The sequence below is a fragment of the Ranitomeya variabilis genome, chromosome 7 (assembly GCF_051348905.1).
Source record: "Ranitomeya variabilis isolate aRanVar5 chromosome 7, aRanVar5.hap1, whole genome shotgun sequence".
In the NCBI taxonomy this organism is placed as follows: Eukaryota; Metazoa; Chordata; class Amphibia; order Anura; family Dendrobatidae; genus Ranitomeya; species Ranitomeya variabilis.
The window spans coordinates 88,633,835-88,661,304 of NC_135238.1; the positions used below are offsets into that span (position 1 = coordinate 88,633,835).

Here is a 27,470-nt window from a genome sequence, read left to right on the forward strand (position 1 = left end):
AACGCCTCCCTACGCGTTTCCTCTCCAGTCCTGGAGATTCATCAGGGGAGTTTTCAATGGCCAACCAGCCCAGATATAAGCTCAAATGTCCATAAGAGTCCGGGTATTAGCAGTGGCTAGATAGTCCCAGGAGTGAGCGATGTGACATGTGTCACAGTATGTGAGTCATCCGTGTCTGGCCCTCTCCACCTCCATATATACCTTATACATACAAAAGGTCCCTCCTCCCGGCATGTGATGTCATCATTAAAAGCCCCTGCTCACCTGCTGTCATTGCACTTATCACCAGACAAGCTCCACGCTGCGTTTCTCCACTGGAACGCACGGCAGAGGTTTCCAGTCTCCTACATGGCTCCAAACAAAACGTGCAGGCGACACCGGAAGTATCGACGCCATCTTGGATACGTCACTTCCGGTTCGCCGTTTGTCTTACAGTGCGCTCCACGAGTGGAACGCAAACAAAGAGCACATGATACCCCCAATGCAGCGTGCTCCCTGATGATGCGCTTATACAAATAGGCGCGATGATATTATAAAACGCAGACAAAAGCCCATTTGATGCCGCATATGTCTGACCCCTACAGTGGAGAGGAGTGCAGACACTAAACCCCTGCCTACATCTTATTTATTTTCAGGCAATATTGTCGTATACACAAAATGATATCCATGTGGCTGGAAGTGTCCACGCCACATGTACATCAATGAAAATACAGATATAAGTGGCTGGAAGTGTCCATGCCACATATTTATTATACTCAGGGCTTATGATCATAATTCATATATTCAGGGCCGCAGGCACAAGTGGGAAGGGAGGGGGCAGGGACCGGGAAAAGACAGGAGGGGCAAGTAGGGGAGGAGACAAATGAAGAAGGTAACGAATATTAGGTGAAATAATCCTGACTGGAATTCATAGCAGTCAGGTAAAGGAAAGAAAAAGGGGGGGGGGCATATATAAATGAGACTCACCACGTCTCTTTGTCCATACATAAAAATGCATTCCTCCTTTCCGGAAAATCAAACAGTGGTATTAATATGTCCACACCACCGAAACCGGAAATATAGTAAAGAGGAGAGCCAAGGGACAGAGTATTGACCCTGTGCCGAAATTATCAAAGCAAAGACGTTTTGTTTAATTCGGCTGATTCTCAACGGCAGGACGGAATAACAGACATTGGTCAACATGAATGCTACAGACCTAAAAAAGGGGGGGGGGGAAGAAATAGGGGGGACCGGAAAGAGAGGAGGAAAACACATATTTGGAGCATGAAAATAGGCCTAGAGAAAACAACTAAAGTTAAGTTGGTCATTTAGTCCATGGGGGTGACAGGTATCCAACAAAAAAAATCCATCTTGCTTCCCTCTGCAATAGGATCTTATCAAAGTCACCTCCCCTATCTGGTGGAGTGACCTTGTCATTCCCCATGAAGCTTATGGCTTTGACGTTGCCACCATGGCTAGTGTTGATATGTCTGGCAATGGGGGTGTCTCTTTGATTTCTAATATCCCCCAGGTGCTCTCCCACCCGTCTCCTGAGTTCTCTGATCGTCTTGCCTACATAGGTGATACCACAAATACACACAGCTCTGTAAATGACTCCTTTTGACTTACAGTTGATAAATTCTTTTATAGTGTATGTCCGCTGCGTGTGAGTGTTGCAGAGTTCTTTGCCCACCTGTATTGACTCACACACCACACACGTACCACACCTAAAACATCCTCTAGGCCTCTTCGGCAACCATGTATCCCTTACAGGTGTACTCAGATGACTATGTACTAGTCGGTCACCCAACGTTTTACATTTTCTGTATGTGATCTGTGGCTGTTCCCCTACAGCATCTCTGAGATCATCATCCATTGCAAGGATGCTCCAGTGTTTTTTTAAGTATAGCCCTAACAGACGGAGCCCCGTTGTCAAAGGCACAAATCATTCTAATGGTTATTACGCCATCCCCCACTCTTTCTCGTGGTGTCAGTAAGCTGTTTCTGACTTGCCCCCTGGCAAAATGGTATGCCTCCCTCAGCACCCGGTCAGGGTACCCCCTCGCCAAAAATCTACACCTCAGATCCTTGGCTTTAGTCTTGAAATCAGTATCATTAGAGCAATTTCATCTCAAACGCAGGTACTGACCTTTAGGAATACCTTTTTTGAGTGGGTAAGGGTGGTGGCTGTCCCACCTTAGCATGGAATTTGTAGAGGTGGGTTTCCTAAAGATAGTTGTCTCAAGGCCATCACCACTAGTTAACTTTGAGATTGTGATGTCCAGGAATGGTAAACTTCTCTCCTCCACCTCTGAGGTACACCTCAGGCCCACGTCATTAAGGTTTAAAGAGGACATAAACTTCTGAAAAGTCTCTCTGGTACCCTTCCACAAAACAAAAACGTCGTCTATATAACGAACCCATAGGTCGATATAGACGGTGAATTCCTCGTTTCTCTCTGAGAAGATGATGTTGTCCTCCCACCAGCCCAGGAACAGGTTGGCGTAGCTTGGCGCACAGGGGCTCCCCATAGTGGTGCCCCTGAGCTGGTGGAGGATCCTGCCGTCAAAGCAGAAGTAGTTGTTGTTAAGGACAAAATCAAGAAGAGATAACACGAAGTCATTGTGGGGAGCAAACTGTTTACCTCTCGTCCCTAAGAAGTGCCGCACTCCTTGCATACCGCAGGTGTGTGGAATTGAGGAATACAATGACTCCACATCGATACTGACCAAAAAGGACCCTGGTTCAAGGGAAATCCCTTCCAATCTCTGAAGAAGATCCATAGTATCCCTAATATATGAAGGGAGGGAGGTAACGAAGGGTCTCAATATCTGATCAATATAGGTTCCCACATTTTGACAGATGCTCCCTATCCCAGAGACAATAGGTCTCCCCTTCAGGGGTACTGTGCCCTTGTGGATCTTTGGCAAGGCGTAGAAGGTAGCCATAACCGGGTGCCGAGGGAGGAGGAAAAGATATTCCTCCTGACTAATAAGATTGTCCATTCTAGCTTTTACCAAAATCTCCTCCAGATCCTTCATACAGCGTGACATTGGGTTCTGCATTACTCGAGTGTACGTAGTCTGATCGTTTACTAAGGCCAGACACATATCCTTGTATTTATCCACATCCATAACTACCACATTTCCCCCTTTATCAGAGGGTTTAAATATGACTTTTATCTGTTTCTAAGCCATGGAGTGCAGTGATCTGTTCCTTACTCAGATTGTGTCTGAACTGTATCTGAGTCAGTTGTTTCATGTCCCTGGTGGCAAGGTTAAGAAAGACATCAATTGCTGAAACGTCACCCCCTGTAGGTGCCATTTTTCTACTCTGATTTTTCAACTGTGTAAACGGACCAAATCCTTTATCAATTTGTGGGATGGTCTCTAAACCCGCCAATAGTTGAACATCCTGTACCATATCCAGAGGAATCCCCAAATCAGCAGCAGTCTTTCTTTCCCTTTTGTTTATACAGTTTGTGCCACCTTAATTTTCTAACAAACAAGTTTAAATCCTTAATCATATCGAACAATGCAAAATCCGTGGTTGGTATGAAGGAGAGTCCCTTGGACAGAACCGACATTTCGACAGGGTTTAGATTCCTTTTTGATAAATTGATAACCTGTAGGTCTATTCCCTGCCGAAGGTGCTTTCGGTTCCTCAATTGGTAGGGGCGGTCTAAAAAACCGGGTCTAGGGGTTGAGGGCTGAAATCTCCCTCCCCTCTGATATGCCCGATTTCTTCCCCTTTGTCGCCCTCTAGAGGGTCCACTTCTTGTTTCTGTATCGGACAAATCTGTCTCTGTGGAGGAGAACTCAGTGTCCCTCTACCCTCTTTCCTGTCGTTCTCCCACCACCTGGTATATCTTGTTATCCTTAAAGTCCTGTAAATCTCTTAGATACTGCTTATGTTTCCTTTCTTTTAAATTATACTGAAATTTTTCAATAGTGTTTTGTAGCTGACTTTCTTTAATGACAAAATCACTCTCCGTACTGAACTTCTTGGTAATGTCTATCTGTTCTTTAAGTTTTATATTTAGTCTCTCAAGATTGGCTTTTTCTTCATTGACCAGAATCTGCATTAAATTCAAGGAGCTGCACGTTGCCTCTTTTTCCCACAAGCTCATCAGTTGTGGTGTTCTACAGCGTACGGCGGGTAGTAAAGAGATGCGCAGGCCCCTGGGAACAATGCCGTTTGTTATATAATTTTCTAAGCTCTGCAGCTCCCACCACAACACTATTTGTTCCTTATATATTCTAGTAAGGTCCTTGAAGACTGTATTATACAGTATGTTGGTGTATATTTTTTCTGTGCAAACGTTTTTTCAGAAAAAATATCTTTTGCTTCCGTAAGCCACAAGTCTGTATCCGGCCCCGCCGACAAGAAAATTATCAAAGCAAAGACGTTTTGTTTAACTCGGCTGATTCTCAACGGCAGGACGGAATAACAGACATTGGTCAACATGAATGCTACAGACCTAAAAAAGGGGGGGGGGGGGGGAAGAAATAGGGGGGACCGGAAAGAGAGGAGGAAAACACATATTTGGAGCAATTTGGGTTAACTCTTCTGGCTGCTTTAATCTACTTACCCTAAGAGTTGTGCAACAGCTTGGTTATTCTGGGCTGAGGCTGATTACTTACTTAAACGGTTTTGGTATGGCTGGTTTCTTGTCGGCGGTGCAGGATACAGACTTGTGGCTTACGGAAGCAAAAGATATTTTTTCTGAAAAAACGTATGACGTACTGTCCCGTCCCTGGGAATTAAGTTCCAGGTCACCTTGACGGGATAGTACGTCAAATGGGATTAAGGGGTTGAACTTTTAGATTTTTTTTAAATTTATTTCATATTTTTCTAAACATTTATTTATTTTTTTTTAACTTTTGCCATGCTTCAATAGCCTCTATGGGAGGTTAGAAGCTGGCATAGTTAGCCTGATCGGCTCTGCTACATAGCAGCGATCATCAGATCGCTCCTATGTAGCTTAATTACAGGCTTGCTATGAGTGCTGACCACAGGGTGGCGCTCACAGCAAGCCGGCATCAGCAAACATAGAGGTCTCAAGGACCTCTATGGTTACTATCCTGACTCATCGCTGACCCCCGATCATGTGACGGGGGTCGGCGATGCGCGCATTTCTGTCCGGAAGCGGTAGTTAAATGCCGCTGTCTGCGTTTGACGGCGGCATTTAACTAGTTAATAGCGGCAGGTGGATCGCGATTCCACTCGCCGCTATTGCGCACACATGTCAGCTGACATGTCGCGGCTTTGATGTGGGCTCAGCGCCGGAGACATGCATCAAAGCAGGGAATCTGACCTTGGACGTACTATCCCGTCCGAGGTCAGAAAGGGGTTAAGGGCTATTAGGAAATTTTTTTTTTACAACAAACTGAGGTCCATTTTTTCCTGAGTGCTCCAATACCCTACATGTAAATCAGGAAATATTTTTCAGGCACAGTGCAAAGCTCAGAAGGCAAGGAGCACCAGATTTTACTGTTATGGTTTGCAGGTGCCATGACCCACTGGGAGAGGCCATGAGGTGCCAGAACAGCAGACCCCCCCATAAGTGACCCCATTTTACAAACTACACCTCTCAATGAATTAATCTAGGGGTGCAGTGATCACATTGACACCACGGGTGTGTGAAAGAATTTTATACTATTGGGCAGTGAAAAAAAATTAACTGAATTTTTACCACCAAAATTTTGTTTTAGCCTCAAAATTTACATTTTCACATAAGAAGTGAGTGAAAATGGCACCAAAATTTGTCGCACAATTTCTACTGAACGTGGCAATACCCCATATGTGGCTGTACAGTACTGCTTAGCCGTGCGGAGAGACTCGGGAGGAATGGAGCGATATTTGCCTCCTGGAGCACAGATTTTCCTAGAATAGTTTGCAGACTCCATATACAGAACCTCCGAATGCTAGAAGAGCAGAATCCCCCCTCAAGAGACCCTATTTTGGAAACTGTACCCCTTGGGGAATTTATCTACAGGTGTAGTGACGATTTTGACTCCATGGGTATTTTCCAGACACAAACAGCAGTGAATGTTGCAGAGTGAAAATTGCAAACTGCCGTTGTAGTAACCAGTACGCTGTAGTGACCAGTACGTTGTAGTCACCAGTATGTTATGCCCAGCCCGTGCTTCTGGAGGCATGCATCCGTAAGTTAGGCGGGCTTTCATGGCTTCAGAAGTGCCAAACATGGATGCAATATGTGGTTTAGGTATACTGTAGAGCTCAGAAGGGAGGGGGGCATTTGGATTTGGGAGCCGAGAATTTGCAGAATTTCTTTTGGAGGGTGAGGAGTCATTTAGCTTTTCCAGAGCCTTTCTGCTACCAGTAACGTGGAAGCCTCCTATATTTCCGTTAACAGATGGCGGACCTGATTGGGTACTTGCTTTTTTTGTGGATTGAGTTGAAGCTTTTATTGGAAACATTTTACATAACGTTTGGGATCACATTTATCCGGCGCTCTACGCTGAACACTAAGGCTATGTGCACACGTAGGGAGGGTCCTCTGCGGGTTCTCCCGCAGTGGATTAGATAAATCTGCAGGGCAAAACCGCTGCGGTTTGTTTTGCGGTTTCCGCTGCGGGTTTACTCCTATACTATTGATGCTGCATATGCAGCAATATGCAGCATCAATAGTAATGTTAAAGATAATAAAAAAAATGGTTATGTACTCACCATCTGACGTCCCGATCTCCTCGGCGCTGCACGCGGCGGTCTGGTTCCAAAGATGCTGTGCGAGAAGGACCTTCGTGATGTCACGGTCATGTGACCGCGACATCATCGCAGGTCCTGCTCGCACAGCAACCCTGAGACCGGACGGCCGCGTGAAGTGCTGAGAGGTGAGTATATCATTATTTTTTATTTTAATTCTTTTTTTTTTACACAAATATGGTTCCCAGGGCCTGGAGGAGACTCTCCTCTCCTCCACCCCGGGTACCATCCGCACATGATCCGCTTACTTCCCGCATTGTGGGCATAGCCCCATGTGGGAAGTAAGCGGATCAATGCATTCCTATGTGTGCAGAATCGCCGCGATTCTGCACAAAAGAAGTGACATGCTGCGGAATGTAAACCGCTACATTTCTGCGCGGTTTTTCCCGCAGCATGTGCACAGCGGATTGCGGTTTCCATAGGTTTACATGTAACTGTAAACGCAATGGAAACTGCGGTTCCGCGGTAAAAACCACAACGTGTGCACATAGCCTTACTTTGGAATTTTCAGCTAAATCTCTGAGTGACATGATTCAGATGGATCCAATCACTATAATGAGGCAGCAGAGTTACTCTGGACTCCGTCTGGCCTCTGTTCAGCGGTGTCCTTCTTTTCACACACTAAAAGACACATTTTGAGAGCCATAATTTTCCCATATTTTGGCCCACAAAGTCATGTGAGGGCTTGTTTTTTGCGGGACGAGTTGACGTTTTTATTGGTACCATTTTCAGGCTCATGACATTTCTTTTTTTTAAATCATATAAATTTTTATTAACAGTAATCAAATTAACAAACAATTGCAATTATATCAAAAGGGGAATAGACCTGTTTCCACATTTTGAATTACTCCCCTTCCCCCCCCCCCTAAAGCATATGTGAACAACAATAGGACAAAAACATACATTGCATACACATTAAGACAGCACCCCATCAGAGTCAGCTCCTCTCCATCCACGGTTTCCACAGTGTTTCAAAGGTTTTCACACTTTTTCTTTTCTCATAAATGTACTTTTCCATATTAACAACCATATGAGACTGTCTGTAGAATTCTCACAGTGTCGGCGGTTCTTCGCTTATCCAGTGTCTGACAATTAATTTACGCGCAACATACAACAATCTGGCTATTGCCAGCTTATGAACATTTTGCACCCGGACCTCCTCCACATAGCCCAAGATACACCTACCGGATCCCTTTCAAACTTACAACCATATGCTCTCTCAATTGCTTCCCCCACATCTAGCCAGTATGAATTTAGCCTCGGGCATTGCCACAGCATGTGGAGAATCCCCGCCCCCTCGGACTGACATCTAGGACACTCAGAGGTCTGTCTCAACCCGGCTTTATACATCCTATCTGGAGTTCTATATTCTCTGTGGAGCACATATATTTGCGAGAGTCTACCCGGTTCACTCAATGACAACTGGGGGATATATTCCATGATATCTTCCCATTTATCCTCCTCTATCCTCCCCAACTCTTCCTCCCATTTCTCCTTTGCTTTAATCAGGTATCTGTTGAGAAAGGTATATAACAAATCTTTGTAGATATCTGAAACCACCCCTTTCGTTCCACCCTCCGCACAAACATACTCCACCAGGATATCTTTATGAATCTCCATATTAACTGTTTTACTCTGTGCTAAGTAAGCATGTCTCAGCTGTACATATGACATTTCTTGATCGCTTTCTATTCCGATTTTTGGGAGGCAGAATGAACAAAAAACAGCAATTCAAGATTTTTTACTTTTTTTTCTAGGGGGTGGGGGATTTATGCCATTCCACGTTTGGTAAAATTGGTAAAGCAGTTTTATTCTTCGGGTCAGTACAATTACAGCGATACCTCATTTATATTTTTTTTTTATGTTTTGGCGCTTTTACACAATAAAAACTATTTTATATAAAAAAATAATTATTTTTGCTTCCCTTTATTCTGAGAGCTATAACTTTTTTATTTTTCCACTGATAGAGCTGTATGGCAGCTTGTTTTTTGCGGGAGAAGATGACATTTTCAGCGGTACCATGTTTATTTATATCTGTCTTTTTGATCGCGTTTTATTCCATTTTTTGTTCGACAGTATGATGATAAAGCATTGTTTTTTGTATTTTTTTAATTTTTTTTATGGTGTTCACTAAAGGGGTTAACTAGTGAGACAGTTTTATAGGTCGGGTCACTGCAGACGCGGCAATACCAAATATGTGTACTTTTATTGTTTACGGTATATTTTTTTCATACAAATATTTATTGATTTTTAAAAATATATATATTTTTACAATTATTTAAAAAAGTTTTACTTTTTTTTTTTTTAAACTTTGTCCCACAATGGGACTACTATTTTTTGGAGGTTGATCGCTTGTATAGCATGGGGACGCAGCAGTAACCTGACAGAGAGACTTGCTGATCATGCACTGCATACGATCAGCAAATTTCCAGCTTTGGTGACCTGGATGTTGTCATGACAATATCGGGTCACCATGGAAAGGATTGGGACCCCACATCATGCCGCGGGATCTCCAATCCAAAGGCAGAGGAGCTGTCAGCCCTCTGACAGCTCCCGGAATGCTGTGATCACGTTAGATCGCAGCATTTAGGGGGTTAAAGTGCCAGGAGTGGTGCGTGCCTGCTCTTGGCACTTGGTGCCAGCTTTCAAAATCAGCTGACACTGGCGGCGATCGCCTCACACCACCTGTCAATGTTAGACACATCTCTTAACAATTATCAATAGAAATAGAAAGAGGAAGTAATACCATGAGAGTAAGTCCCAAGAAGCGCCTATATGTAGCATAAGATTTCCATTAAGTTAAGGTAAAGGACAAACATAAATATCTTATCTGTAGAGGGCGCAGTTTGGTCTTTCCTCAAAGGATAAAGCCCCTATCTTAATAAATATACAAAATCAATGCATCAATACAAAAGGCATCTTACCCAAATATGTACGAGAGGGATAGGGTAGTCACAAGAACAAGTAGTATTAACCCCAACGCGCGTTTTGCATATTCAGTACATGCTGCTTTATCAGATCCCATAAGATCGGACCGCCGCCCAGGTGAGTATAATCTAACCTCTTTTTCTCATCTTTCAGGATACATCGGGGCTTATCTACAGCATTACAGAATGCTAGAATGCTGTAGATAAGCCCCTGATGCTGGTGAGCTTGGCTTAGCTCAACTTCGATTTTGGGGGTGACAGGTTCCCTTTAACTCTGTATGATTATGATGGATGGGTGTCACTCTTGCCTGTCTCTTTGCACCTCTTTTTAAATATGTTCTTAAACTGTTTGTAAACCAATAAAGACTTTCTTACTTGTTTGAAATATACACACTCTGTTTTCTCCTTCTTCTATGAGTGTGACCAGTGTGTAACCAGTGAGAGGCGCTTAAGACTAATCATGCAGTGGGTCTTCATAACTTATATTTAGTCCCTCAAATAGCTATGCTATTACACCTAAAGGGCTAGTCTCATGTTATTAAATTGATTTACTTAAAAATCATGAAAATAAACGATTTTGCAATTGACTTAAGGTACCGTCACACTCAGCGACGCTGCGGCAATATAGACAACGAGACGACCTAAACTAGATCGATGGAGCGTCGCTGTTTAGGTCGCACGTCAAACACAGCAACTCCAGAACGATGCAGGAGCGATCCAGTGACGTAACGGCGACTCACTTCTCGTTCTCGCTGGTTGTTAGCTCCATGTCAAACATTGCAGGCGTCATTGCTTTTGATGTCAAACATGACGATACACGCCGACCTGACGACGAAATAAAGTTCTGGACTTCTAGCTCCGACCAGCTGTCATGTCGGACGCTGTTCAGACCAGGTCGTTCGACAGACAGCGGTAATTCCGCTTTTGTCCACTATGCGCTCATTGGCGTCGGCTAGATTTTATCTAGCTGGTCCGGGGTTAAATTACCTGGTGCTCGGATTGGAAGCTGGGCCATGCCCACTGCCTTTAAATAGTTATCCTGAACATTGGGCGTCGCCGATTATAGCTTCTGTCTTGTGCGTTGTTATCTCGGTCTGGAGTGGTGAGCTAGTAGTTGGAGTATCGTTGCTGGTGGTGTATTTCCCTTTGTCTTATTTACTCCTTCCTATATTTGTATTTATTTTGCCCTGCGCATTTATAGTGTATTCCTGAGTGACTGCGGCGTGGTGTATATTTTCCGTTATCCTTGTCTGTGCTAACTGTGGGTATTGGTGTATGATCTTTTCACCGGGTGGTGGGCGGTGGTTTCAGCCTAGGGTTTAAACAGGAGACAGGGTAAGGGTCGAGGCCTAGACATGCACACCATCAGTGTAAACTCTAGGTAGAGGGTCAGTCAGGATTTCCCTAGTCTGAGGGAAATTGCAGGGGCCCGGGTTATTAGCTCTTGCCCACCTAGTCTCCCCGTGACATTATAATCGGCCTTAAAAAAAAAAAAAAAAAAAAAAAGGGGGTTTCCTTTTTTATTGTTTTGTCATGGATCCCATGACTTCCATAACCCGCCAGTTGGAGGCGCTGTCCCTACAGGTCACTGAGTTGAGGGGGGCAGTGCAGCAACAGGGACTAGCAGTATCTAATGTGCAAGCTGGAGCGACAGGTAGAGTTGCTGAGCCTAAGTTTCCTTTGCCTGAAAAATTTGCTGGGGAACGCAGTAAATTTGTTTCTTTTCGTGAAGCTTGCAAACTATATTTCTGTATGCGCCCGATCTCCTCGGGTAATGAGGCTCAGCGTGTGGGCCTGGTGTTGCCATTATTGAACGGGGATCCCCAAGCATGGGCGTTTTCTTTGCCATCTGATTCTGCTGCATTTGACTCTGTGGAGAGTTTTTTTTCCTCTCTTGGAAATATTTACGATGAGCCTGACAGAATGGCTCTAGCAGAATCTAGATACGCACTATTCGCCAGGGGGAGCGAGTAGCAGAGGATTACTGTTCTGAATTTCGTCGTTGGGCGATCGATACACAGTGGAATGATCCAGCGCTGCGGAGTCAGTTTATTCATGGGATTTCTGGAAGGGTTAAAAAAGCCCTTCTGATGTACGAGACTCCTGCTTCTCTAGATTCCGCTATGAGTCTGGTTGTCCGCATTGATCGCCGTTTGCGTCAGGGGGAGCATGAGACACCGCCTATGGGAGAGGGTTTAGGTTCACGTGTGGTTGCTGCAGGTGAGCCCACGGAGCCTATGCAAATTGCAGGGGTGTCACATGTGAAGCGTGGAGCCCCTGAGCTCAGGAAGCAGAGAGCCTGTTTTTACTGTGGTAAAACTGGTCATTTTATTAACATCTGTCCTCTGCTGTCTAAGAAAAACGCAACGGCGGAAAACTTCTAAGCTCAGAGGGTGTGGAGGAGACCAATCTGAGCTTATGTGTATCCTCCATGATGGTTTCTCAATGCATGCTTCCTGCTAAGGTTATTATCGCTGGCAGTGAGCTGCCAATTACTGTTTTTGTGGATAGTGGTTCAGCCACAAATCTCATTGATGAGGAGTTTGCGCGCACAGCAGGTTTTAGGATTGAAAAACTGCCTCATCCTATCCGTGTGGTCACCATCAATGCTGCTCCTCTCTCACAGGGGGAGATTACTGAATTTGTGGCTGAGGTGAAACTCCACATTGGGGTTCTACATTCCGAGCAGGTTACCTGTAAGGTGCTCAGGAATCTTCCTGCTCAGGTGGTTTGGGGTTTTCCATGGTTGTCTATGCACAACCCGGTAATTGACTGGAAAACTCAGGACATAATTCAGTAGAGTGAGTTCTGCCAGGAGAATTGCCTGGCCACATGTGTGTCTGCTGTGACTTCAAGCATTCCGGAGTCACTTCTGGATTTTGTGGATGTGTTCTCTGAGAAGGGTTATTCAGAGGTGCCGCCACATCGTCCCTATGACTGTACTATCAGGTTTAAACCAGGGGCCAAATTGCCTAAAGCAAGGATGTTTAACATCTCCGGTCCGGAGAGACAAGCGTTAAAGGATTACATTGCTGAAAGTTTGAGCAAAGGGCACATCAGGCCTTCATCCTCGCCTGTGGCAGCAGGGTTCTTCTTCGTGAAGAAGAAAGATGGCGGATTACGCCCGTGTTTGGATTTCAGGGAGTTGAACCAGATTACGGTTCGTGATCCATACCCTATGCCACTGATACCAGATTTGTTCAACCAGGTGGCAGGTGCTAAGTGGTTTACCAAACTTGATCTCAGGGGGGCGTACAACCTCATAAGAGTCCGTCAAGGTGATGATTGGAAGACGGCTTTTAATACCCCTGAGGGTCATTTTGAAAATTTGGTGATGCCATTTGGGTTGACTAACGCACCTGCAGTGTTCCAACATTTCATTAATGATGTGTTTTCGCATGTTTTGGGGAAATTCGTTATCGTGTACCTAGATGACATTCTCATATATTCTTGCGACCGTGATACTCATTTAGATCATGTCAGGCAGGTGTTACAGCTTCTCAGAGAGAATAAGCTGTATGCTAAACTTGAGAAATGTGTATTTTCTGTTCAAGAGTTGCCTTTCTTGGGTTATATTGTGTCTGCTTCTGGTTTTAAAATGGAAGCCGCTAAGGTGCAAGCGGTGGTGCATTGGGAACGGCCTGATAACCTGAAAGCACTTCAGCGGTTCCTTGGGTTTTTCTAACTACTATAGGAAATTTATCAAGGATTTTTCCATCATTGCTAAACCGCTAACTGACATGAATAAAAAGGGTACCAATTTCTCCGTTTGGCCTGAGGCTGCTGTGCGCGCATTTGAATTTCTTAAGAACAGTTTTGTTTCAGCCCCCATTTTTGTGCAGCCAGACGTATCAAAACCTTTTGTTGTGGAAGTCGATGCGTCTGAGGTTGGTGTGGGGGCAGTACTATCACAAGGCTCATCTTTGAGTGATTTGCGTCCATGCGCCTATTTTTCCAAAAAACTGTCGTCCGCCGAACGTAACTACGATATCGGCAACAGGGAGTTGTTGGCAATCAAGTTGGCCTTTGAAGAATGGCGACACTTCTTGGAGGGGTCGGTTCATCAGGTTACTGTTATTACCGATCATAAGAATCTGCTGTATTTGGAGTCAGCCAAGCGTCTGTCCCCCAGGCAGGCTCGCTGGGCATTGTTTTTCACGCGTTTCAATTTTGTTGTCACTTACAGACCGGGGTCTAAAAACACTAAGGCGGATGCTCTCTCCAGGTGTTTTCCGGGGGGAGAACCTCGGGAGGATCCAGTACCCATCCTCCAAAAGGGTGTTGTGGTTTCGGCTCTCACTACCGAGGTTGAGGCTGAGATTGCCGAGGCTCAGGAGGAGGTACCATCTGAGCTTCCCATCAACAAATCTTTTGTACCACTTCATCTCCGCTTAAAGGTTTTGGCGGAGCATCATGATGCTGTCCTGGCTGGCCACCCAGGGGTTAGAGGTACCTTGGAGTTGGTGTCACGTCGGTTTTGGTGGCCCAAGATCCGACAGGACGTGGTCTCATACGTGTCAGCTTGTACCACGTGCGCTAGGGCTAAGACGCCTCGCTCCCGTCCTGTTGGCACACTACTTCCTCTTGAGGTACCTAGTAAGCCATGGACGGAAATCTCCATGGATTTCATCACTGATGTGCCCTCCTCAGCTGGGAACACGGTCATCTTGGTGACTGTTGATCGGTTCTCAAAAATGTCGCACTTTGTGTCTTTGCCTTCGTTGCCTAACGCTAAGACTCTGGCTCAGGTATTTGTGCAGGAGGTGGTCAGACTTCATGGGGTTCCGTCTGACATCGTGTCTGATAGGGGTACTCAGTTTGTGGCAAAATTTTGGAAAGCATTTTGCTCATGGCTGGGGATCAAGTTGTCTCATTTTTCGGCGTGTTATCCTCAGTCAAATGGTCAGACTGAGCGTATGAACCAAAATTTGGAACAGTACTTACGCTGCTTTGTCTCTGATAACCAGGAGGAGTGGTCTACGTTCCTTCTTTTGGCTGAGTTTGCCATCAATAATCACCACCAAGAGTCGTCTGGGGAGTCTCCGGTTTTTTGTGTTTACGGGCTACATCCTCAATTTTGTACTTTGAGTCAGAGGGGCTCTTCCGGCGTTCCAGAGGAAGACCAGTTAGGAGCACAATTGTCATCAGTCTGGAGGAGAGTTAAACAGCGCCTGTTGAGTGTGGGTGCCAGGTACAAACGTGTGGCTGACAGTAGGCGTGTGCCAGGTCCGGACCTGAGTGTGGATGACTGAGTGTGGTTATCCACAAAAAACATAAGACTCAAAATACCATCCCTTAAATTGGGTCCACGGTTTATTGGTCCATTTAGGGTCGCCGCTGTCATTAACCCAGTAGCGTACCGGTTGGAGCTTCCTACGGTGTATAAAATACACAACGTGTTCCACAGATCGTTGTTAAAGAAGGTGGTGGGTCTTGTGGATGCGACACCAATGCCTTCTCCAGTCTTGGTGGATGGTAATTTGGAATTTGAAGTCTCCAAGGTGGTTGACTCTCGTGTAGTGCGCCGCACTTTACAGTACTTGGTACACTGGCGTGGTTATGGGCCTGAGGAGAGGTCCTGGGTACCAGCCTCGGACGTTCATGCGGATCGGCTGGTCAGGTTGTTTCACCGCCGCCATCCGGACAAGCCGGGTCCTATAAGCCGTGAGGGCCCTGGGGTCCCTCGTAGAAGGCGGGGTACTGTCATGTCGGACGCTGTTCAGACCAGGTCGTTCGACAGACAGCGGTAATTCCGCTTTTGTCCACTATGCGCTCATTGGCGTCGGCTAGATTTTATCTAGCTGGTCCGGGGTTAAATTACCTGGTGCTCGGATTGGAAGCTGGGCCATGCCCACTGCTTTTAAATAGTTCTCCAGAACATTGGGCGTCGCCGATTATAGCTTACTGTCTTGTGCGTTGTTATCTCGGTCTGGAGTGGTGAGCTAGTAGTTGGAGTATCGTTGCTGGTGGTGTATTTCCCTTTGTCTTATTTACTCCTTCCTATATTTGTATTTATTTTGCCCTGCGCATTTATAGTGTATTCCTGAGTGACTGCGGCGTGATGTATATTTTCCGTTATCCTTGTCTGTGCTAATGCAGGGGGCATTCGTGCACTATTATTCGTGTACATTTTTTTTTCAAAGTACTTTTTTTTCTAAGTATTCAGCAGTTATAACATGGCAGTTAGACAGGGCAGGAGACAGGTAAGACAATCAAAATCTATTCCCTATTCAGTTGGCACACAGCAAATACTCACCATATGTATTTGTATAATCTATATCATGGCTGCTGCTTTCACTCACATTCACCGCCCTTGCATCAACTCTTTACACTCCATCCATATTGGCCCCTCTGTCCTGGCCTCTCCTATGTATAGCACTCATGCTCTGTTCACATTGCTTAACAGTACAGATCCATTCAGTCCCACCATCCAACACAAGAGACGCTCTCACAAATCACTTAACCATCTGCTCACTCTTTCTATCCTCCTTCTCCTAGTTGCTGGAGACATCTCTCCGAACCCCGGCCCCCCATGTTATAGCCAGTCAAACCTCCCAACTGCTACACCCAGAAACCCCTCTAACCTTATTAATATTCCATGCATGCCTTCTGTCTCTTTCAATTGTGCTCTTTGGAATTCTCGCTCTGTGTGTAATAAACTCTCCTTCATTCATGACTTCTTCCTTTCTAACTCTCTTAATCTCCTGGCTCTTACTGAAACCTGGATCCAGCAGTCAGACACAACCGCTGCTGCTGCTCTCTCATTTGGTGGACTACACTTTTCTCATACCCCAAGATCAGACAACAGAGCAGGTGGAGGCGTTGGTCTGCTCCTTTCACCCAAATGTACCTTCCAAGTTATCCCCCAAGTACCCTCACTTGTATTCCCTTCCTTTGAGGTCCATGCTGTCAGATTCTACGTCCCCTTCTCCATGCGAGTGGCGGTGGTGTATCGTCCTCCTGGCCCCTCTCACCAGTTCCTGGATCATTTTGCCACCTGGCTTCCACACTTTCTCTCTTATGACACCCCCACCCTCATCATGGGTGATTTCAATATCCCAATTGCTTCTCCCCTCTCCCCATCTGCTTCTCACCTTTTATCTCTAACCTCCTCTTTCGGCCTCTCGCAGCATACTAACTCTCCAACACATGATGATGGAAACTCCCTTGATTTGGTCTTCTCCCGGCTTTGCTCACTGGATGATTTCACAAACTCCCCTCTCCCGCTCTCTGACCACAACCTTCTTTCATTCTCTATCAAGAACTGCCATCCCGCTCAGGTCATCCCCACTTTCCACACTTATAGAAACATACAGGCCATTAACACCCAGAAACTTATGAAGAACTTGCAGTCTTCATTGGCCCCAATCTCCTCCATCTCTTGTCCTGATTCTGCTCTGAAGCATTACAATGAAACCCTGCAAAGTGCCCTGGAAGAAGCTGCACCTCCTATACATAGAACAACTCGGCACAGACGGCGACAACCGTGGCACACGCTGCAAACACGTTTCCTGCAGCGGTGCTCCAGGTGCGCCGAACGTCTGTGGAGAAAATCTAATCTGCCCGAAGATTTCATCCATTATAAGTTCATGTTAAAAACATACAACTCTGCCCTTCACCTCTCCAAACAAACCTATTTCAACACCCTCATCACCTCGCTGTCCAATAACCCTAAACGTCTCTTTGACACTTTCCGGTCCCTACTCAACCCAAGAGAGCAGGCCCCAACCACAGATCTCCACGCTGACGATCTGGCCAATTACTTCAAAGAAAAAATTGACCACATTCGACAGGAAATCATTTCCCAATCTCTTCATACCAAGCACTGTCCTCCCTCCCCCACTGCATCTAGTTCACTCTCTGACTTTGAACCAGTTACAGAAGAAGAAGTAAGCAGGCTCCTTGCATCTTCTCGCCCGACCACTTGCACCAGTGACCCCATTCCGTCGCATCTCCTCCAGTCCCTTTCCCCGGCTGTCACCTCTCACCTAACAAAAATATTCAACCTTTCCCTCACTTCCGGTATTTTTCCCTCCTCATTTAAGCATGCCATCATACATCCACTACTTAAAAAGCCCTCCCTCGATCAAAATTGTGCCGCTAATTATAGACCTGTCTCTAATCTTCCCTTCATCTCTAAACTCCTGGAACGCCTGGTCCACTCCCGTCTTACCCGCTATCTCTCAGATAATTCTCTTCTCGACCCTCTTCAATCTGGTTTCCGCTCTTTACACTCTACTGAAACTGCCCTCACTAAAGTCTCTAATGACCTACTAACAGCTAAATCTAATGGTCACTATTCCATGCTAATTCTCTTGGATCTCTCCGCAGCATTCGACACTGTGGATCATCAGCTCCTCCTCACTATGCTCCGCTCCATCGGCCTCAAGGACACCGTTCTCTCTTGGTTCTCCTCCTATCTCTCTGGCCGATCCTTCACTGTTTGTTTTGCTGGTTCCTCCTCCTCTCACCTTCCCCTTACTGTTGGGGTTCCTCAAGGATCAGTCCTAGGCCCCCTCCTCTTCTCTTTGTATACTGCCCCTATTGGACAAACAATCAGTAGATTTGGTTTCCAGTACCATCTCTATGCTGACGACACCCAATTATATACCTCTTCTCCTGTTATCACGCCGACCTTTTTAGAAAACACCAGTGATTGTCTTACCGCTGTCTCTAACATCATGTCCTCCCTCTATCTGAAACTGAACCTGTCAAAAACTGAACTCCTCGTGTTCTCTCCCTCTACAAACCTACCTTTGCCCGACATTGCCATCTCTGTGTGCGGTTCCACCATTACTCCAAAGCAACATGCCCGCTGCCTTGGAGTCATCCTTGATTCCGAGCTTTCATTCACCCCCCACATCCGATCACTGGCTCGCTCTTCTTATCTGCATCTCAAAAACATTTCCAGAATTCGCCCTTTTCTTACTTTCGACTCTGCAAAAACTCTTACTGTCTCACTTATTCATTCTCGTCTGGACTATTGTAACTCTCTACTAATTGGCCTACCTTTTACCAGACTCTCCCCGCTCCAATCTGTCCTGAATGCTGCTGCCAGGATCATATTCCTCGCCAACCGTTACACCGATGCCTCTACCTTGTGCCAGTCATTACACTGGCTACCCATCCAATCCAGAATCCAGTACAAAACTACTACCCTCATCCACAAAGCACTCCATGGCTCAGCACCACCCTACATCTCCTCTCTGGTCTCAGTCTACCAACCTACCCGTGCCCTCCGCTCTGCTAATGACCTCAGGTTAGCATCCTCAATAATCAGAACCTCCCACTCCCGTCTCCAAGACTTTACACGTGCGGCGCCGATTCTTTGGAATGCACTACCTAGGTTAATACAATTAATCCCCAATCCCCACAGTTTTAAGCGTGCACTAAAAACTCATTTGTTCAGATTGGCCTACCGCCTCAACGCATTAACCTAATTATCCCTGTGTGGCCTATTAATAAAAAACAACAACATAATCACGTTCCTCCATCATGTTCTCATACACTTTATGCAGTTAATAGCCTCTGTGTCTGTACTGTTACATACTTAGGCAGTTAACTGGTTCATGCAGCTTTACATGAACACCCGAGCCTTAGGGTGAGTGTCCACGGTAACCCGAGCCTTACACTATGGCTGGTCCAAATAGCTAAAGCAATTGTTACCATCCACCTCTTGTGTCTCCCCTTTTCCTCATAGATTGTAAGCTTGCGAGCAGCAGGGCCCTCATTCCTCCTGGTATCTGTTTTGAACTGTGATTTCTGTTATGCTGTAATGTCTGTTGTCTGTATAAGTCCCCTCTATAAGTTGTAAAGCGCTGCGGAATATGTTGGCGCTATATAAATAAAATTATTATTATTATTATTATTATTAACTGTGGGTATTGGTGTATGATCTTTTCACCGGGTGGTGGGTGGTGGTTTCAGCCCAGGGTTGAAACAGGAGACAGGGTGAGGGTCGAGGCCTAGACATGCACACCATCAGTGTAAACTCTAGGTAGAGGGTCAGTCAGAATTTCCCTAGTCTGAGGGAAATTGCAGGGGCCCGGGTTATTAGCTCTTGCCCACCTAGTCTCCCCGTGACACCAGCGATGGCACAGCGGGATCCAGATCGCTGCTGTGTGTCAAACCCAACGAGATCGCTATCCAGGACGCTGCAACGTCACGGATTGTTGTCGTTCTCGTTGCAAAGTTGCTGAGTGTGACGGTACCTTTACTTTTTCTATCTGATATCATTCTCCTGCTATTAGGCCTTTTGTCTTCGAAAGTGTACAGCTTTTGTCCAAGGAGCTCAGCCACCAGAGCCTGGCCAAATGTGAGGAGTAGTTACATTCGAGGAGAGGAGTTAACTCCTAAGATCACAGCCACCTCTCAAGCTCATTGATTTCTATACAGCAGTTAACATCTCACCTCCTAGCTTCTTCTGCTCATTTCCTGACAAGCTGCTGTTATAAGTCTTGCAAAATCACCAGCTTCCACAATCAGCTACTTCCAAAAAAGTTCTCCTAATAAGGGGTCAACAGTTTTCCTAACAAGGGGTCTCACTGTTCAGACCTGTATGCTTGTTCAAATGCCATGTTATCTCTATATGTAAATTTTGTGATAGGACTGTACACTCCAGAACACACCATTGATAGCTGACTATGTTACAGTAGAACTATAAAGCTCAGCACAAATTCTGCTAACACTACAGTTCTTCTACAGACCTAAACTGTCACTCATGGAGTTCCCACCCCCCAGAAACCTTGAAATAAGAGGGATTTGGATGTTTCGCCCTCAGCAGTTCGCCCCCGGGTACATTTTGCCCCCGCACATTTCATCCCCAGCAGGAGTGGAGGAGTGGTACCTCAGCAAAGGGGTAAGTAGCAATAAATGTGCGGGGGGTGAAAAGTACCCGGGGGCGAACTGCTGGGGGCGAAACATCCTATAACCGAAATAAGGAGACTGCAGAACTGAGAGCTGCTCAAGAGACAACTTGAGAATACCCCTTTAATTAGGAATAAGTTTATTAGGGAAGGTAATTTGTAGGTTAATAAATCTCAAAGTTCTTAGACGGAGGCCGGCCACATTCAGATGAGGATAGCACAAGTAACGTTTTACACCCTTCTTAAGATACCACAGCTAGACCTCCCGCAATGTATTAGTGCTAGCTATGGATCATCATAGAAGCCTATAGTGTGTATTGTGTTCACCTGAAAGCGACCTTATATACATACTAATAAATACTTGCTGAAAAACAGAAAATGCTGCACGTCAACAGCACTTTAGTCATATTATGGCTTTGACCTTGCACAATAAAAAAATAGATGGAGCAGGCCATGATATTTTTTCTGAATGAATGCAAATAAAACCTTTGTGTGTGCTTCCCTATAAAATCATAGGTATACTGTGGGACAGTATGGCCATTAGCAGGCTATATGCACCGTATTGCAGATACAGTATATAATACGGTTATGTACATGGCATATACATTTACTTGGCTTGTAGCACTTACCCCTCTTCCCCCACAAAAGTAACATAAAGCTTATTTCTTTGAAGATCTTTTCTTGAATAGCCCATGATTTGGTTGAAGGCATCTTCTAATAAGTGATCTCTTCGTATTATTAATCTGCAACATTATAAACAGTAAACCTAATGTAGACTGATGCAAAACCCAAAAGTAAACATTCATGTAATATTTAGTAACAGTGCTCTAATATTTTATACACGTAACAGCTCCGGGGCACAAAACTGTGTCTGGTGTGAGTCAACCCTTTTGGGTGAGATCATGGGCGGACATACTGCCGATGCAGCTGCACTGGGGCCCGGAGGTGGAGGGGGGCCTTTGCAGGCAGGCAGGGATGGTATCCCTGCCTGGTGCACGTGGCAAGTGTCGGGGCCCACTCGCCATCAGGGACACCGGCACGCTATGGGGCCTATGAGTCGGGGGGGCCCGATGCCATGGCTAAGCTTCAGAGTCCTGTTCTCAGAATTGCTGGGGATCCCATTGGTCAGTCCCCCAAAAGTCAGTAGATTATGCTTTATCATCGGGATTGGGGATAACTTGATTTATTTTGGAAATAGCCCTTTATCAGATACCAGATGGTATAGATACATACCAGATATGCAATGTAATATAATATATATGTGGTTGGGCTCAGCAGAACCGAATCCTAATAGAGACATATATCTCCACCTCAGTAGAAAAAATATAAATATATATATTTTTAGCAGCGTGGAGGGCCCAAATAGAACTTTTCCTATGGTGTCCTGTGATCGCTAACTACGCCCCTGCTTGCAAGGGCGGTGATCAGGGCAATCTGGCCTGTTGCTCAGAGCCAAAGCTTCAGCGGTCCCATGGCCAGATTGTCCTCATCATAAGCGGCATGCCAGGCAGGGAGGGGGGCCCAGACATATTTCTTGCACAGGGGCCCCAAGCTGTCAGTGCCACCAATTTTCATCTTCAGTATACTTTGACCTTCTTGTGGCCGCTGTGTCTCTCTATGAACAATGGAGGAGTTAAGGTACCGTCACACTCAGCGATGCTGCAGCGATATAGACAACGAGCCGATCGCTGCAGCGTCGCTGTTTAGGTCGCTGGGGAGCTGTCACACAGACAGCTCTCTCCAGCGACCAACAATCAGGGGAACGACTTCGGCAAACTGTCTTCAACGATGCCGAAGTCCCCCTGCAGCACCCGGGTAACCAGGGTAAACATCGGGTTACTAAGTGCAGGGCCGCGCTTAGTAACCCGATATTTACCCTGGTTACCAATGTAAAAGTAAAAAAAAACAACTACATACTCACCTTCTGATGTCTGTCACGTCCCCCGGCGTCCGCGCTGCTGCTCAGAGCTTCCTGCACTGAATGTGTCAGTGCCAGCCGTAAAGCCGAGCACAGCGGTGACGTCACCGCTGTGCTCTGCCGGCCCTGACACATTCAGTGAAGGAAGCTCTGAGCAGCAGCGCGGACGCCGGGGGACGTGACAGACATCAGAAGGTGAGTATGTAGTGGTTTTTTTTTCTCTTTTACATTGGTAACCAGGGTAAATATCGAGTTACTAAGCGCGGCCCTGCACTTAGTAACCCGATGTTTACCCTGGTTACCCGGGTGCTGCAGGGGGACTTTGGCATCGTTGAAGACAGTTTCAACGATGCCGAAGTCGTTCCCCTGATCGTTGGTCGCTGGAGAGAGCTGTCTGTGTGACAGCTCCCCAGCTACCTAAACAGCGACGCTGCAGCGTTCGGCTCGTTGTCTATATCGCTGCAGTGTCGCTGAGTGTGACGGTACCTTTAGGTGCTGGCCTTCTAGCTCCGACCAACGATATCACAGCGGGATCCAGATCGCTGCTGCGTGTCAAACACAACGATATCGCTATCCAGGACGCTGCAACGTCACGGATCGTTGTCGTTCTAGTTGGAAAGTTGTTCAGTGTGAAGGTACCTTTACCTTTCATTGTAAACTTTCCCATGCTGATAAGATGACTGCTGAAAAGTTATCTTTACAGAACAGGAGGTTTTAGCCTTTTGTGAGGCTCAGTGACCAGAGCAAAAACCCTAATATTTTATTCCTTTTTTTCTAACAATACATAGTGACATGAAAAAAAAAAGATACCAATTATGTTTTAAAAGTGTTCAGAACATGATTGTTCATTTGTCCGCCTTCTACAGTGGACCGAGTCCTGTTCTAAATCTCAGTGTAATGAACTTTGTGCAATTAGCTGTAACTAAGAATCAGCATCAGTGTCAGAGCCTGTTCACACCACACACAACACAGTTTGCAGAACTAGTTACTAGAAAATTAATACCTGAGTACTACTTTTACAGATTATTATCTATTCAAAGCAGATTATATTACCAAATCAAGACAGATTAAACAAAGAAAATCAGCATAAAATACCTGGTCACAATCTACCTATATTTCTGTACATTTGGCATGTACTAAAACATGAGTATTATTTAGTGTTCCTATTATGTTATTTATAAGAAAATACAATAATCTCACTTTAATTTTCCAGGACCTTGACCATATCCTTTAGTTTCTAGCTTGCGATAGAAATTTCGTAACTTTGCTTCAAAGTCTCTTTTATAAGGTGCTGGTGCTCTGGCATTGGCACGCTGGGTACCTGGAATCACAGAATTTTACTTTATCCATAAGCAACATATCCTGTTACTTACAGAGAACTTATCGCTTATAAATTCTCAAAGCGTAACAGAAGACCAAAGTGTACATCATTTCAGAGACATATATTGTTAGGGAAAACAAAGTTGTGGTTTGGTGATAAAAGCTTGACCCTTAAGCTGAAGTGTATTGACCTATCGTACACATACAGGAGGGTGAAGACAAAGTAGCAGCGCTGACTGCTCCGTGGGATTTCCCGTCTCTGAAACCTGCCCTGTAAGCGAAGTTTTCAGGATCTGCCATAACTTGATGACTGGAAGATGTCCCATCCCAGGGACGCCGACCTAAGAATGAGGTGATGGAAGCGATGTTGCTGCATTACATTCTTTTGTAATTTTTAGGGTATGTGCACACGTCAGGATTTCTTGCAGAAATTTTCCGCAGAAAACCGCATGTGTTTTTTTCGCGCAATTTTGATGCGTTTTTGGTGCGTTTTTTTCCAAATGCATAGAATTGAGGGAAAAATGCGGAAAATCCGCAAAATTAATGAACATGCTGTTTTTTTTTTACCGCGATGCGTTTTTTTCGCGGAAAAAAACGCACCATGTGCACAAAACATGCAGAATGCATTCTAAATGATAGGATACATAATGTATGCCTTTTTAATGAGTTTGTATAGCGTTTTTATCGCGAAAAAACCTGAACGTGTGCACATAGCCTTAGGGTGCCCCATTAATTTAATCCGTTGCATGGCAAATGGCCAATGTACAGGGGTAAACCAATGAAGGGAGGCAGCACTAAAACAATGCTTTATCACCTTCATTCTCAGGACCAGTAGAGGTCCCAGAAGTTGACAATAGTCATACATTGGTGGCTTACCCTAGAGATACCAATCAACCATTACTTTAGGAGACAAAAAACCCTTGAATTTACTGCCTCTTTTAAATGGAAATTCAACAGAATAATTTTATAAATTCTTTTTCATATAATAGTATAAAAATGTACCTATCTTTCCTTTTTTTTGCTCTTTCTAATTCACCTTTTTCTTTTTAACAGAAAGATTTCATGTTTTTTTTGTATAAATCCTGACTTTATAATAGGTGGCGCTGTAGAGTTTAAGTCCTCTTTTTCTCAGAAGAGGCAATTTGCATATTTAAATTCCCAGAGGAGCATTGTACGGCAAATAAGCCTCCTTACCTTGACAAGCCAGAGATGGTATGTCACTCTCCATAAGGAGAAACGATACCCCTTAGACTTTGGGTAAGGAATTTCCATGAGCACCATGATGGCGGCTGGCAGAGAATGTCCTGGTCACCTAGTCACAGCTCTTGTGAGGCGGCAAAGTCACTTCTCTAGGTATCATATCATTTCTCGTACCTACACAATACTTCACCCTCACATGATGTATTCACCTGCTCACTCGGAAAATCAATGTCAGCCAACTGAGCAATCACATTGGTGGGTAAAAAACACACAAACTCCAGAAGATCCACAATCTGTTGTGTACAAGGAGACAAGTATTCAACTTATCTCTCAACTAAATAACTTCTTCTTCCTCAATAATTCCACATTTCTATTTTAGTTTTATATTAATATATAGAACGATATATCCTTATTGTATAGCACTACATGGTATTAGTAGGAGATACTGTACCAGGTGAATTCTGTGGAGAAGACACTGGGGATCCACGCGGAGACTGGCAATAGCTGGGATGAAGTAAGGCATGTGGTGGAACATAGGACATTATTTCTTCTTCAAAAAGGCTGGTTCATGGAAAAGAAGAACACAGAACTATTTGAAGCTACTAAACTATGTTCAGAACAGGATTTTTAACAGAGACATGTGCAATAAGATCTACATAAAGATCTGCACCACATTTACAAAGATATTGACGTGGATTTGAACACAAGTATTTAATGACATTGGGTACAATCTGCCTCCTTTCTGCACTATATATATGAAAAACCTGCAACAAACCTTGGAATTTGTGCTGCGTTTTGTTTGCAATCTACATCTGGGGTTCAGAAACCAGTGTCAAGGCGGTCCCTGTTCTACTCTGCCGCGACGTTCCAAAGCAGAACTGCATTGTAGAGCAGTTGTGAGCCTATGGGAAAGGGGACGCAGCTATCATACACAAAGGAGGCAGATATACGATTTATGGTCATATCTAGAGATGGGCGAACCCGATCAGTAACGTTCGAGGTCCGTGCTGAACATCTACTGTTTGGGCACGGATCCCGAATATGGACTTCACCAAGAAGTCCATTTTACTGTTCAGGTTCGGACCCCCCGAACATCGAGTGTTTCTCGCGCTGTCATCTGCATGAGAAACACCAGCGACTCTGATTGTTGGTAAGATTAATACCACTGATCAGAGAGCTGCCGTTCCCATGCTGTCAGATGACAGCGTGAGCATGCAGCTGTAACCGGCGGTAAAAAGTTTGCAATGAATAAGGATTAAATTCCGAAACGCGTATGCTAGATTTGCAATTTTTTTCTGCCCGTGTACACTGGTGCAACTTTTTAATTCTTCAATAAAGACTTCTGAATTGTATTCAACAAGCTGGATATTTTTCTATTTCCACAAATGGTGAACGTTTTACCTCCGGTCAGAGCTACGGGCTCACGGTGTTATCTGACAGTGTGTGAACCGCAGCTCTCTGACAGCGGTAACTTTCTTACCGACGATTAGAGTCAGTGTTTGCCATGCTGTCTTGCACATGACACCGTGGCAAACACTGGATGCTTGTGTCCCCCATTCAAGTGAATGGGGTCCGGGTTCGAGTTCAAGTTCGGGTACTAATCTGGTACTCAAACCAAACCTTTTTTTTTTTTTTTAAACTGTTCGGCTAAACCCGAACATCCAGGGGTCCGCCCATCACTAGCCATAACCTCTAAACTAGCTTAAAAACTATACCAGAAAATGTTTCATCAAAGTAAATTTAATCCAAAACACTTTATAATTGTTACATCAATAGATACAAAATATATTACAGAATGACATTACATACAGTAGATAGATCGTTCTCCTGATGAAGAAGTGAAACGAGAGTCGAGGTGTTTGCCCATGTTATCTCCTGATATCCTGCCCAACCGTGTCCACAAGTGTTCAAAACATTTATTGATATTTTACTTGTTTGGTACGTATAGGTGTATATCATTAAAATAATCTGTACCTGTGATTCCCATTGTGGGCTAAATCACGTTATATGAGCAGGTATTATTTTAGGGATTTCTTTTAGGAAGTTATTTAATGTACTGTATTGATGGGTCAACTCTATGTACAGTATGTAACATTATTTTATAACATTTTGTATATATCATGGTTAAATTTACTTTGAGCAAATATTTTCTAGTGGAGTTTTTAAGTTAGTTTACAGGCTTTGACTATATTGTATGTTGTTGACTTAGCCAAAAAATAAATTGTAGACTGTTTTTAGCGGATTGTAAGTAATCTTTATGATTTATTACCAGGTTTACCTTCTCCATTGTGGCATACATAAACTGAACAAGCACTGTGTATACAGATTAAGACCATGCTTTCTGATCCACCCAGAAACCATTTATCTCTGGATGTCGTCAGAGAGCAAAAGATGTTGGGTCCTAGGAAGCCTAGTTGGCTGTACTCAATTTCCCCAGCAACTGGGGTTAATATAGTAGACCAGTTATAATACAACTAGACAGAGGCCTGATGCTATCACATCGGGAGGGCGGTAATTTCACAATGAGGGCAG

General features: G+C 44.8%; 1 protein-coding gene across 5 annotated transcripts in view; it reads right to left on the reverse strand.

The window, feature by feature from the left end:
• The window catches only part of HECW2 (HECT, C2 and WW domain containing E3 ubiquitin protein ligase 2), a 346,877-nt gene that overhangs the window by 46,697 nt on the left and 272,710 nt on the right, over positions 1–27,470 (reverse strand). For all 5 annotated transcript variants that reach the window (XM_077275387.1, XM_077275388.1, XM_077275389.1 and 2 more), the window contains 3 exons: positions 25,390–25,499; positions 23,619–23,739; positions 21,130–21,243 (listed from right to left, as the gene is read on the reverse strand). In XM_077275387.1, coding sequence (XP_077131502.1) covers positions 21,130–21,243; positions 23,619–23,739; positions 25,390–25,499 — 345 coding nt within the window. The remainder of the gene's footprint in view (positions 1–21,129; positions 21,244–23,618; positions 23,740–25,389; positions 25,500–27,470) is intronic.